Genomic DNA, 14,389 nt, shown 5'->3' with positions numbered 1-14,389 from the left:
GATCACCCATGTGGCCAAAGAAAAAAAAAAAGAAAAAAAAGGGGCCACTGTTTGTATGGAGTCTTGGTGAATGAGGGAGACCTCTGACATCCAGCAAAGATTCTCTGCTGTTAATAATCTCCCCTTCCCCTCTTAACTCTGTCCTTTATGTGCCTTCTGCAATTACACGGACGCCTGGGCCTTTGATTCAGCACTTGTTTGTCTGTTTTTGTTTTAATGAATGATTTTGGCAACATAGTCCCAAGGACTGTATCGCGGATAGCCTCTTTATTCCCCTGAGGAAGCCCAGGATAGGAGAAACATGTAGGGAAGCATCATCTGTGCACCACATTCAACAGTCAAGCTTGCTGTGATTGTTAAGTTAATTGTAACTATTTGTATCCAATGTAATTTTATTGTTATAAATTGGTAAAAATTATTTTTACAAAATTTAGTTGGATTATTTTCATGCACTGTCAAAAGCCCTTAATTCACACTCCTTTGTAATATTTCAAGCAAACCAATTAATTTACACGTATTGGGATTTTTTTTTTTTGTAGCAACATGTAGCAGAATACATTTTGGCCTAAATTTATGACAAATTTGATTTTTTACATTTTTTTTTACTAGACATGTGTACCCTCCTTAGCGGTCTGATTATGTCCATATTTCTGTGCTCAAAGCGGTACTTTTTTTGCATGGAAATAACTTTTTTTTATTGTAGGCCTGTACTTTTTAGAAATAACTCATTGAAATCTGTCCGAACAAGAGTCTAGTAAACATCCAGGGTATGTTAAAATTTGAAACACAAAATCATAAATTAGAATTTAATAAATAATCATAAAAAAAAATATAATAATAATAATAAAATTCAATAATATAATCAAACAAAAAACACTGAAATTTGAAATATAGCGCCAAGTTCGCACATCACTGAGTAAAGTCGCAAAATCGTTTTCAGTGTCGGATGACGAATTTCCCCACAAATCATCACTCAATTCTGCAAGTAGTTCTAATTTACTATCACTGTTCTCTAGCTGGTCTAAAACTGCTTTTGACCTAAAAGGGACGCTTTTTGGATGCCATAGACATTTCTCAGTTTCCAGGCAGAAAGAACAGTAAAAATGCAGGCAGGGCACAGGACAAAGCACTGGGGACAAAATGTATGTGAAATGGTTTGATACAGTAATGTTTTACTATGTTATTTTAGTGTATTTAGTGAATGTCACTTTTGCAACTTTCAAATTTCCCGCCAGTTCTGTCCCCCGTACATCCCGACGTCGCAGGGAACGGAACCCAGAAGAGAGATGCTGGCATCCGCCGGAGGATATTGCAGGGGACACTGCAAGGGGGACATCGCAGGACCGATGGACAAGGTAAGTAAGCTCGGGGTTACCGCTTGTGGTGCTGAAACGTTACCCCGAGCTACACTCGGGAATACTGCCAGGGAGTTTAATAGCAAAAAGTAAAAAATATTGTTTTCTCAAAATTGTCGCTTTTTTTATAGCGCAAAAAAAACAAAAAAAAAAAACACAGGCAATCAAATGCCACCGAACAAAGCTCAATTCATTGGGGGGGGGGGGGGATGTAAATTTAATTTGGGTAGAGTATTGCATGACTGTGCATTTGTCAGTTAAAGTATCTCAGCACCACAACACAAAAACTGGCCTGGTCAGGAAGGGTGGGGGGTTAAATCCTCAGGAGGGAAAGTGGTTAAAATCATGTAGCGTTTCTGCAATTATTGTCAACTACTTTATAAATTGAGAGCAGAAAACTATTTATATATGGTTGTATGTAGCTACTGCTACTTCAAGATTCTATGTAACAGAAACAAAGAGTACAACTATTCTTTTAGGAGTGATTTTGAAGATTTTAATGATGGATATGGTTCCCGTGTTGTGTCTGACCTTTCCTGTTTCCTGCTGTCTTCTCGGTTTCTTAAAATGTATTTTTTATTTTTTTAAGTGCTTTCCCATGGGTGTTGTCATTTGATGTATATTTTATTACAATGACAAAGTTAAACTAGGATCTAGACTATTTTGTATCCAGAGAAGACTGGAACATCCCAGATTCCCCTAATTCTACCAACTTGGCTAACTCCAGACAGTTATATATAAGAGCAGAATAGTTCAAGTAGTAAAAGTCAGAGAGCTAAAGGATAAACAAAAATGAACGTCAGAGGCTGTAAAGTATTTATTTAAGGATCAGATAAGGAGTGAAATACAGAAAGGTTGCATGAAAAATAGACTATCAGAGAACATAATCATGAGATTTTAGATGGTAGGTATAAAAAGAGCAAAATAGATTGTAGTTAGATAAAACAGTTAAAATATATGTGGTTCAAGAACACAAGAAGAATACAGTCAGGCAAGAAACCCTGCGACTTTTTTCATCATGCGTGCACTGTTATTGACTATCCTCCTATCTTGTGATGCGCTCAAAAGGTAAGAAAATATTAAAACTTTTTCTTTGATGGGGATTTACTAAAATGTTTGAACTGTAGCAGGAGCAGACCCCAGTTTGCTTCTAGCCGAAATTAGCATAGAATAAGCATAGAAGCAAATGTGTATTTTATACCCTTTTATAAGGAATAACATCCAGGCCTCTGGCAATTATGAGGACATGATATTTGTGCTATCACGCAAATATTGGACAGGAATTGAATTTGGTGCCTAACATTTAAATCTATGTTCTAGCAACTTTGTCTCAAAGTAGTGTACTCAGTTGTCCACTTAATCACTTGGTAGGATGAATTTAATCTCTTGTAAGGAAATAAGAAAGCAATTAGACAATATTTAAACACAGCCATTTCCCACCTTTAGACCTAAAATCCAGCTGCAATCTGTAAAAATAAAAAAAACACACTAAAACGTTGTGAATAATTTCACACTTTACAGCTTGTTACATTACAGCATTACAGAAGATAATCAAAAGAGATTTTTCAGATAACCAGATGCTTTGTGCTTTCTGTATAGGTTACAACACTTAATTATCCCCCAATTTAGTGGATGGGGTGAAAATTAGTTTGCAAAGAATCACTAATCATAAAAAAACACAACATTTTTGCTTCAGCATAAGTGGATGGAAGTCAGCAGAGCTTCACCTCATTCATTAATCACCTCTCCAGGAGATTCCCCCCCCCCCCCCCATGACCAGGCCATTTTTTGCTATACATAACTGTGCTACTTTAACTGACAATTGCGTAGTCATGCAACACTGTACAAAAAGATGAAGTTTATATCATTTATTTCATACAAATAAATCTTTTTGGTGGTATTTGATCACTGGGTTTTTTTGCCCTATAAATTAAAATAAAGACTGAAATTTTATTTTTTGCTATAAAACATATCCCAAAATTAAAAAAAAAAACCCACACATTTCTTCATAAAAAATGTAGGCCAAATTGTATTCTGCCACATGTATTTGGTGAAAAAAAAAATACCAAGAAGTGTATATTAATTGGCTTGTGTGAAGATTATAGAGTCTACAAAATGACAGTATATATAGATTGGATTATTAAACACTAGCAATGGCGGCAATCAGCGACTTGTAGCGGGACTGTATTAGTACAGTGGAAATTCTGACACTGGCTAACTGACACAGCCAGTGACACTAATACAGTGATCATTGCTAATAAAACGCACTGACACTATTATTGACACAGGATAGGAAGGGGATAACATCTGAGGCAAAGGATTAACTGTGTGCCTAACTACATGTAATTATGTTGACTGTGTGCTGTTTTACTAGGGAAAGTGACAGTTTGTCTTCCTGCTTTGCAGGGAGACAAAAACCAGCACAGCCCCGCTGTCAGCAGAGAGATCTGTGTTGCTTACCAACACAGATCTCTCTCCTGTCACTAGCTCCGATGAACAATGGGCCAGGACCCACTGATTGCCATGTCAGTGAGCCAATGACAGCAAGGGTAGGTGCCCCCTACCCGGAAGAGCAAGATCACGTATATACACACACACACACGGCATTTTGCAAAGCCGGCCTACACTGTAGCAGTAAAGCTACAATGCATGGTCGGCAAGCGATTAAGCTGAGAAAAAAAAATGTATTTACAAATTGAACTGCCTATTTGCCAATTTGCCTTAGCAAATCAATCCTATTGTCTGTGACTCAAATGCCAATATGGAGGTTTTCAGAAATGACCATCAACATCCAACTGTCCCTGGAAACACTTAAAACCTTTCTCTGATCAGCTATCGCACTGTTCAAGTTGCTAGGGTTGATTTATTAAAGTGGCAGAGTGCAAAATCTGGTGCAGCTGTGCATGGTAGCCAATTAGCTTCTAACATCAGCTTTGACAAAAAAAAAAACATAGAAAATGATATGTTTGTATGCAGAGCTGCACCAGATTTTGCACACTCCAACTATAGTAAAATCAACCTCACTGTGTCTGTGTACAATTTAGTAGAAATATGGAAGATTTCAGCAATGACTACCAGGATTTGACTGTCCCTGTAAACACCTTCAAGTTTCTTTCTAATCTGTTATACCACTGTACAACACTTTGTATTTGTCTCTAACTAAACAGCAAATAAATTTGGGTTATGGCGCAACTTGTGGTTGACGTGAACCTGAAGCTCATCAGTACTTAGAAGCAAAACTGCACTGAAAGCAAGGCTAGTTATACACATTGCAACAATTGGATACCTTTTAATATGTTGTAGCATGTGTTGTGCACAATGTCAGCCATGGTAAATGTTTTGTTGTTTTTGTGAATGGATAAAAATAATAACACGTCACAAAATGGGTTCTTTTATAAGGGTGTAGCAATGGGGACTTTAACAGGTGCACACCATCTTTTTCTAACTTGGACATATAGGGGGAAATTTACTAAGGCACAGTTCACACTATTGTGGGCCATGCGGCCTGCACTTGCTCAGGCATGGCAGCCTATTCATTTGCATGGGCTGCTGTGCCCAAGTTTCTGCAAAATAAAAAGTGCATGCACCTTTTTATAAAACGAGGACTGCAGGGAAACTGTATGGTCTTTCGATTGTCACGCGATGAATTGCGCTTCTGCTCCTTTTTGGGTTACAAGCTTCGAAATGCAGTTTGTTGCGATTGCAGCTCAATTTATCATGTAATAATTGCAGCAGAACCACAATGCGTTTAGGTGTAATTGAAAATGAATGTCACCTGGGGGGGCGTGGCTGGCTGCAGCACGGGATGGCCGCATAGTCTGTGAGCTCCGGGAACCGAAGCGGCTCACAGCGACGGAGGACAGCGGAGAGCGGAGAGTGTACCTCTCACCACTGACAGCTGTCAAAGAGTGCCAGGAACCGATCAGCTGACATGGAGAAGCGAAAGATCAAAGAGGGCCCCCGCAAACTGATGGAGTTTTTCTCTCCGGCGGGTGGCCCCTCCCCTCAAAATGGCGCTGGCCCCAGCACCTCTCCCTCTGTGCAGTTACATACAGCAGTGGAGAGGCCTCCTTCCCATATAAGCTGTCATAGCCCTGCACAATCTGTGGGCACTACACCCACCACCAGCCCCCAAAAGGCAAAGCAGCTCTGTTCCCCAGACCCCCACCTACTAGATGAACAAGCTATTGAGTCCATATCCAATAATACTACCAGAGAGTTTATTGAGCATCTAGAAGATTACCCTGCTGAAACTCTGCCCTTGACAATGTCAGTCATGAAGGATATGCTTGTTACCCTTAAGGGTCTTTACACAAGGATATGATGAGTTTTGTGTCACAAGTAAATGCTGAGGTTGGGAGTCTGGGGGAGCCAACCAAGTGGAATCTAAAATGGGCGAGTTTGCGTCTGCTCACAACAGGATAGTGGATGCTCACAATGAAGCGGAAGAAGAATTGAAAGCGTTGAAACTTAAAATAGCAGATATGGAGGATCGCTCGCGCAGGAATAATATCAAATTTAGGGGTGTAAGTGAATCTGTTCCTGTCGCAGACCTTCACAGGTATGTTCAACCGATGATCAAAACCTTGTTGCAAATATGTCGGAGAGAGATGTTATCATGGATAGAGCGCATAAATTGTCGAAGTCTTCCTTTCTTCTTGCTCATGTCCCTAGGGACGTTATTGCTAGAATTCACTTCTACCATATCAAGGAAGAATTGATGTCATTCGCAAAAACACATAATCCGTTACCGACACCATACAATGGGATATCCCTTTATGCAGATCTCTCACAGTATACTATTATGGCTCGCAAAAAAGTGCTCTCTTTTATGAAGTTACTTCACAATCACCATATAAAATACCAATGGGGCTTCCCCACAAAATTGCTTATAACAAGAGATGATCGTTTACTGACTGTTAACTCAGAAGAAGGACTTAAACTAGCGAAGAGATGGGGACTTTTACCTGCGGGACAGGAAGTGACGGCCGCCAAATCTTCCCCTAGGAAAGTTACTTCTGAATGGGACAAAGTGGCAAGTTGATGCAACTTTCCCTTTTTTTTGTGGTTACCTTTAGAGGGTGCCTCGCTAGTCTAACACCCCGAATAGTTGTCGAGCATAGTTGCTTGCGGTTCCTGGAAATACCCCCAATAGGTTAAAGTGATTTGGTTCACTTGCAGTTATTTGCTATTTCTTTCTATTGTTTTCTTTCTATTTTTTCTGTCCTTTTTTCTAAATTTCTCCAACAGAGTGCCAGCAACTGCTTTAATCCAGGAAATTCTCTGGGGTACTGAAGGGTTTCTGATACTGGATCTGCTGATGCATTCAATCCAAAGAGAGCTAGATATTGTGAGTGGCTTCCTTACTGCTGACCATACGGTGTTGCTGATTTTTTTTAGACCACTAGATGGTGAGCTAGTATCTACAGTATATATTTTAATATGGTTCTGAATATTGTGTCTATGAATGCACATGGTCTGAATAGCCCTTTTAAATGCAGTATGATGTAGAAAGAGGCACAGAAATTACATGGGGATATTATCTGTGTACAAGAGACTGATTTCTCTGCACTTAAGCCTGCTCTCATAGATTGTTCCCACGGGTATTCACAGCTAATGCCCCTATGAAGAAGTGTGGGGTTCTGATAGTCGTAAAGAACTCTAACATTCTCCCTCCACTCTCTGAAGACAGACCGGAGGGGTAGGTTCATAATACTGGTGTGTGAATTATATAATGTTACCTTAAATAATGTTTTCTACATGATTGAGAACCTATATGCTCCTAATGTGAATCAGATTCCTTTCTTTAATTCTTTGAGGAAGAAAGTAACGAAAATTCAGAAGGGTTTTGTATTATACTGTGGCAACTTTAATGCTGTTATCCACAAGTCTTTGGATGTTTCGGGCCAGTCGCGTGGGATACGACATTCTTTGGCATCAACTCTACAGAAATCTAACCTTTATGATCCTTGGAGGTGCCTCCATGACTCTGAGAAAGATTTCACATATTACTCAGCTCCACATAGGTCTTACTCCAGGATGAATTATTTTTTATCCGATTTCCAACTTCTGCAACGTGTTACCTATGCAGCAATTCACTCTATGACGTGATCAGACCATGCGCCTATATCTATCTGTATTGAGGAATCATTACGATTTTCCCAGGTATCCTTGTGGTGGAATGATACTTCTATGAATCTTAACTCCAGTATTCGCTCCCATGTTTCTAAATCTTTGCAGGAGTATTTTGATATTAATAAGGCTCTGTCGGGGAGTGTTAATACAGTTAGCTTCTCGGGAGAAAAAAGCATAGGCAACAGGTCTTATCAGAACTACTGTCTAAGATCGCCAAGTTGGAATCCCAACATAAAAGAGGTCTCTCTCCTGGGGTGCTGCAGGAAATGCAGACCAATAGATTGGCTCTGAGGAAAATTCTACTACTTCAACACAAAAAATACCTTAGAAGAGTCAAAACTAATTACTACACCCACGGTAACAAGGCCGGAAAATTTCTGGCCTCCTACATCAACGCTAAACAGGCCAAAACCGGAATTCCCTCTATGATAGATCTTCACTCTAAGGAAACGGTTTTTCATCCTGCTAAAATTGCAGAGGCATTATGTTCCTACTATACTCAATTGTACAATGTCAGAAATGATCCCAATATTCCTCAACCTACTCCTGACCTTATTAGCAGAGCCTGGAGATCCCCATCTTGGACTGTGCGTCTCTCTATTTGTGCCCTACATTTCTTTGTAAGTAGGTAAACCTACAAAATCTGCAGGGGATCAAATGATTTCCCCCCCCCCTGTACATACACCCTTTGCATTTTGAGGTTTACATAGCTTGTATTTACTTAATTTGTTTTTTTAACGTTGCTTGGTTTTCCACCAGTAAAAACACATTTGAACCAGCATTTCTGTGATTTGTATAGATGTGATTGCAATGTAACCTTGCTATCATTTAATTGTTGCCAACATAGACTGGCAGCGGACTTTTGGCTTGGATTGTTCTGCTTCCCTGATCACTTTGTATCAAAAGGGTTATTCCATCCCTACTTTTCCTTCTATCCATCATGCTGACAGTCTGCCTTGCCCTTCCCCAATTCGTGTTTAGGAGCTTGTGGGAGGGTCTATTTAAAAATGAGAGCAGGTAGCTTGTGGAGGTTAGCTAAAGAAGAGAAGTCCTCAAACTAAGTCCTTCACCCCGCTTACAGAGTTTGGAACCAAAAAGAGTTAAAGTAAAACTTTACAAAAAAAAAAAAAAAAACCCACACAACCAAAAAACATATTTAATTAATTTTTAAAATTCAAAGCAAACCCATCCATGTCGCCATGCTTTAATTTTACTGAGAAATTACTTTGAAAAAACATCCCAGGCTATTTCTGACTGGCTCTCTTGAGTAAGGGAAAAATGTTTACTTCCTGGAATCCATTTGCCCATAGCTCAGGCAGGGCGGTAGGAAGATGTATTAAGCTGAGAAAATATCTCCTCTCCTGAAGACGTATGGGATGTACACTACATTGCCGAAAGGATTGGGACACCCCTCCAAATCATTGGATTGAGATGTTCCAATCACCTCCATGGCCACAGTTGTATAAAATAAAGCACCTAGGCATGCAGACTGCTTCTACAAACATTTGTGAAAGAATGGGTCACTCTCAGAAACGAAAGCATATCGTGATAGGTTACCACCTGTGCAATAAGATATGCCTTCCCATCTATAGTATTTACTAATGCTAGCAGTATATGGATTAAAAATATAATCTATGTTGACAGAGAGTGAAGTTCCACTGTAAACTCAGCTCCAGGAAGCAGCACTTAAGAAAAGAGAGCTCCTAGTGCAAAGGGTGGAGTAATAGGAATTTGGAGAGGAGACAGCTGTCTGGATGCTGAATTCCTGCTGGAAGCTGCTAAATGACTAAATGTGGGACATTGGCTACATTACTTATGTGAGCTTTGCATGTGTTTGGTTTCATCTATGCCGAAGACAAGTGAACTTTTGTTTTGGAGTTGCTAAAGTTAACCCCTTGACACCAACATCACAAATATGCAGCCTCACAGAACTGGGCTTTTTCCGTGGGGCCACATATTTGCGCACCTGTCTTTGTGCTGGGAGCACACCTCACAGCTCACTCCCAGCACAAAGATCGCAGTGACACTGAGAGCCCCAGGTCCTGTCTTAACAATCAGGACCCGGGACTTTGGATTCCAGGTCACATGATCGCTGTGATAGCTTCTGATTGGCTATCAAAGTGATCAATCACTGTGCAGCCCAGCCCCCTTTTTTTTCCCTCTCTATGAATGGAGAAGAGAGATACAATGTATCTCTAACTCCTGACACAGAGAGGGGGAAGAAAAAAAAAACAAAAAACACACACACAACAAACATGACAAAAACAAAATGTGCACTATTGTTTCTAGGCTGTACTGCGGGTACAAACCACAAATAACATACATGGTATTGCTGTGATTGTCAAGAGCTGGAGAATTTATTTTGGGTTGTTCTTTGGTGGTAGGTTATGGTAGCAACAAGAAAGCACACAGTTAAATAAAAAATGATGATTTTTTTTTTTTACTATTTTGGGACAGTTTAAAAAAAAAAAAAAATGAAATATACATCAGGAGATATTCATTACCATTTACCACCAAATGAAAGCCCAATTTGTCCTGAAAAACAACGCAGTATAATTCACCTGGATATACAAAGTAGTTGTGATGATATGTATGGTTTTACTAACATGTCAACGTTGCAAAATTGTGCTTAGGCATTTAGATTTGTTTTACCCTTAGGCGTGAAGGGGTTAAACAAATTTTGTAAACTACATTTGGTGCTGGATACTGAACATTTTTAAATGGCTTATTAAACTAAAATTTAATAAATATTTTTTCATAACTTTAGGCCAAATGAATTCTGCTACATTTCTTTGGTAAAAAAAAAAAAATTAATCCAAATCAGTGTATATTTAGTCTGTGTGAAAGTTTTGTACTGATCTACTGACTGCATATTATATTTGAGGCCCTAAAATGTCAGGACAGTACAATACCCCCCAAATGACTCCTCTTTGCAAAGTAGACCCAACAGTTTTTAGTAAGAGGCATGTTGAGTTTTTTGAACTTGCAAATTTTTTTACATTTTTTTGAAAAAAAAATCTCCCCAAATTTTAACCACCTCCTGTCCGCCCTAGAAGGCAATGACGGGTGCAAGGCAGTTCTCTCGTTCTGGGGAGGATGTCATATGACGTCCTCCCACTCCAACTGTGCGGCTCCTGTAGCGCGCAGCATGGCAATCGGTGGTGCGCTGTGTCCCTGGGACACAGTGGATCACCGATCATCGGAAAGAGCTGAAGATTTCGGCTCGGTCACATGATCAGTTGTGTCCAATCACAGCTGATCGCATGTAAATAGAGAAATGCCGGTTATCAGCATTTCTCTCCTCACGAGCGGTCACGCTGACCGCTCAAAAGGAGAGGAGAGCCAGTAATCAGCATTCCTCAGAGGGGAAATGTGCACTGATCAACAGGGCACTGATGATCAGTGTGCCCTGATGATCAGTGTAGCCCCAGCAAAGCCACCTGCCAGTGCCCATCTGAGCTGCCTTTGTGTCACCTATCAATGCCAGTCAGTGCCATATGAGTGCTGCCTTTCAGTGCCCATCAGTGATGCCTGTCAATGCCCATCAGTGCCACCTACCAGTGCCTCCTCATCAATGCCCATCAGGAGAAAAATCACTTATTTACAAAATTTTAAAAGAAAAACTAAGAAGAAAAAAAAAAAAAAAAAAAAAACAACAACAACCATCAATTGTGAGTTTTTGGTTTGTTTAGCAAAAAATAAAAAACCCAGGAGGTGATTAAATATCACCAAAAGAAAGCTTGGTCTCAAAAAATTATAAAAATTTCATATGGGTACAGTGTTGTATGACCACGCAATTGTCATTCAAAATGCGACAGCACTGAAAGCTGGCCTGGGCAGGAAGGGGGTATAAGTGCCCAGTAGGCTAGTGCAGGGCTTGAAATTTCCATTCGCCTGCTCGCCAATGGGGAGTGGAAATTATGGTGGGGGCGATCATGCCCCCAGGGCTGTCTTGCTGAGCAGGCTTGGAGCTCAGGCCGGATCGGTCATTGGCACTGGGAGCCATCAGACTGCTTAATCGCTGAGCGCAGTGAAAGCAAAGCAAGGAGTGTGTGCTGTGCTCTCTGCCTCCCCCTAGAGTGCAGTACCTGGCTCTGAGTGAACAGAATACGTGTAGGTCTGCATGTACAATTGTACGTGTATGTACATGTGTATATCTGTACATGTGTGTGTGCGCGCACATGTACGCGTGTGTATGTGCACGTGCCTGTGTAAGTACATTTATCTGTATGCGTCTGTACGTGCCTGTGTGTACATGTCTGTGTGTACAGGTGTCTGTCTGTGTTTGTTGGTGGCGAGTAACTCCAAGGCCTGGCTAGTAGCTCAGGACTTGAAATTTTAAGTCCTGGGCTAGTGGATAAATACCATCACCAGAGCAGTGCATCCTCACCATATAACTGGTGTGGCAGTGATCAGGGACAGTGATGGGTGAACTTTTTCCCCCACAATTTTTACAATCAGGATTTTTTTTACAATCAGGATTGTCTTTATACACTTTTGATTATTACAGTGATCACTGTAATAATCTAACACTGTTCAGGCGCCAATCACATTTAAGCGGTTTTCAGCTCCAAGCTCAAAGAAATCCCATTTATTTCAATAGCCCCGGTCCACATTTGAGTGTTTTGTCGCCTGTAGCAAAATCCTGTCGTTCACAAAAATGTACATGTGCTACTTTTCAGGCAGATTTGAGTGTTTGTCCCTGCAAATAGAATATGCCTGCACAGCAAGAAATTAGCATTTTTTACTGTTTTTTTTGAGCATTTTCAGCTCAAGCAGCAGCTCCCCTGCCCTTTTCTAGCATCACTCCACACCTTATAAAACACAAATCTTGTGATCAAAATGGAGGGGAGTTTGCTTTCGGAAGCTGAGACATTCATTGATCTCATTCATGGCCACCCCTGCATCTAGGGATCCCTGCGATCCCCATTACAAGAGCCAGGCAAGAACCACCAGAAAAGTAAACAGAAAAGACAAATCTCCTGCGCTCAAGAGCAGTGCCGTGGCAAGAGTCAATCCACAATCTTTGACTAATCCAATAATGCCGCTGGCTTTCCTGTCCCCCACAGGGCAGAGAGTGCACAAACCTAGTGCATTACCATTGCAATAGCTTTATTTACGGTATTGGGGAAATAAAAAAAAAAAAAGAAAAAAGGAGATATATACTCACAAACCACATAAGCAATAAGGCACATCAAAGTTCAGTGTACATGTAGCAGCCTGGTCACCTAGACAATTCTCAAGCACAAGAAGACCTTCCAAAATGGCTGAGGCATTTCAAGGGAGCATCCCTTCCTAAGAGCCAAGTTTTGGATATTGCATAACTGGTCTCCTCCCATCCATGGGTGGATATAAAACTAACCATGGATCTGATTTCAGATTCAGAACACTCTTGTCACATGTATATAAATCCCCCTATCTCATATCATTCAACCTGTATGATTTGCAAAAAACACCTTTTAATATAGACTAAAAATACTGTAAAAACATAAAAGATATGCATAACAAAGGGGCATGGCTTGATGATGGCGGTGTGAGGACTCTCCGGAGCTCTGCACGGGCCGGGACTGACTGTCAGGGCTCCAGGTATGACCAGAGGTGTGTGGACTGACACAGGGAAACGCAGTCTTCAGATATGGTATAAACAATTTATTAAGACTAACAATACAAAACGCAGTGCAAAACTAAAACATAAACACAGTGCAAACAAACCAAACCAACCCACCCACAGATAACATTACATACAATGCAAGAGTCATCAGGCAGGCCGGGTCAGTAGCAAACGGGCAAACGGAGTACCAGGAACAGGCGGGAGAGTGGTCGGGGTCACAAGCTGGGTTTAGTAACTCACGGGCAGTGCGGTGCAGAGGGTCAGGCAGAGAATGGTCAGGGTCACAAGCCAGGGATCAAGCAGGAGAAGTCAGCAGAGGTCAGGATCAGGCAGGGTCGGTAACAAGTCAGACAGGAACAGGAATACAGGATACAAGATACAGGGGCCCATGGAAGCACACACCAAGGCCTTGACTGTGAGTCTGGCCATTCCTTAAATACAACCCCTGCAATCAGCTTCAGGTGTTTGGCTGACTGCAGGGGTGAGTCTCTGATTGGTGAGAGCACCCGCTGGCCAGCCCTGGTACTGCAGCCCACAAGGCAGGTGAGTCCCACCATTATTGGCAAGTCCATTCCTGACACTGACAGACTACCTTATCAGTTTCACTGCACAGCCGGTTTAACATGCCCGGGTCCGGAGACTTCCGCAGTCGACCGGGACCTCACGAGGGGGTGAGATCACCCAATACTTTCTCTGCCTGCACTCCCCCTCCTCTCCCGCAGACTCCCCTAAGATGGAGGCAGTGCAGCCCAGGCCCAGAGACCTACACAGTCAGATGGTGTTCCCCCTGGAGTGGGAGCTCCTGCTCCCACCGGGCCATCCTCCCCGACCTCCTCTCCTGCCCTTCCCCCAGAGGACTCGCCACCATCCTCGTACCGGGAGGAGGAGGTAGTGAGACCTATGGCCGTTTCTATCCAGGAACTCATGGCAGACTTTCCTACCAAACAAGACTTCAGGTCCAGAGCGACAAGTCAAGACTCTGCCAGGAGGAGACCCCCTAGGTCTACGCCTGCTGCTGCTGAAGATTGAAACCCAGATGGTAACAAGCAAAAGGGCCAATCATTGTACCAGGGGCCACTAAGGAATAGGAGGTGGGGGCGTCGTGTTTTCCTAGGCTTTTGCTGGCCTGGTTCTGTTAGCTTGGTATGATCTCTCCGCGCCATCCGGGCGGTAGAAGGGTCCCCCGGAGATCCTCCCAACACCCAGAAGGGGAGCTGGGCACTCTGTCCCTCCGGCAGAGCCCCGGCGACTCGCTGCCTACCACGGCCCCTGAAGCTGCGGCCTTTCC

At 41.9% G+C, this 14,389-nt stretch overlaps 1 protein-coding gene across 1 annotated transcript in view; it reads left to right on the top strand.

Moving 5' to 3' along the window:
* Positions 1 to 2,040: 2,040 nt before the first annotated feature.
* The window catches only part of REN (renin), a 151,424-nt gene continuing 139,075 nt past the window's right edge, over positions 2,041 to 14,389 (top strand). Inside the window, exon 1 of the mRNA XM_089669388.1 lies at positions 2,041 to 2,423. Coding sequence (XP_089525514.1) covers positions 2,374 to 2,423 — 50 coding nt within the window. The 5' untranslated portion in view covers positions 2,041 to 2,373. The remainder of the gene's footprint in view (positions 2,424 to 14,389) is intronic.

The sequence above is a fragment of the Staurois parvus genome, unplaced genomic scaffold (genome assembly GCF_062004578.1).
Source record: "Staurois parvus isolate SC_StPar_1 unplaced genomic scaffold, SC_StPar_1.0 ptg000074l, whole genome shotgun sequence".
In the NCBI taxonomy this organism is placed as follows: Eukaryota; Metazoa; Chordata; class Amphibia; order Anura; family Ranidae; genus Staurois; species Staurois parvus.
Note: the sequence above shows the minus strand (reverse complement) of the source record. Positions and strands in the feature narration are given on the sequence as shown.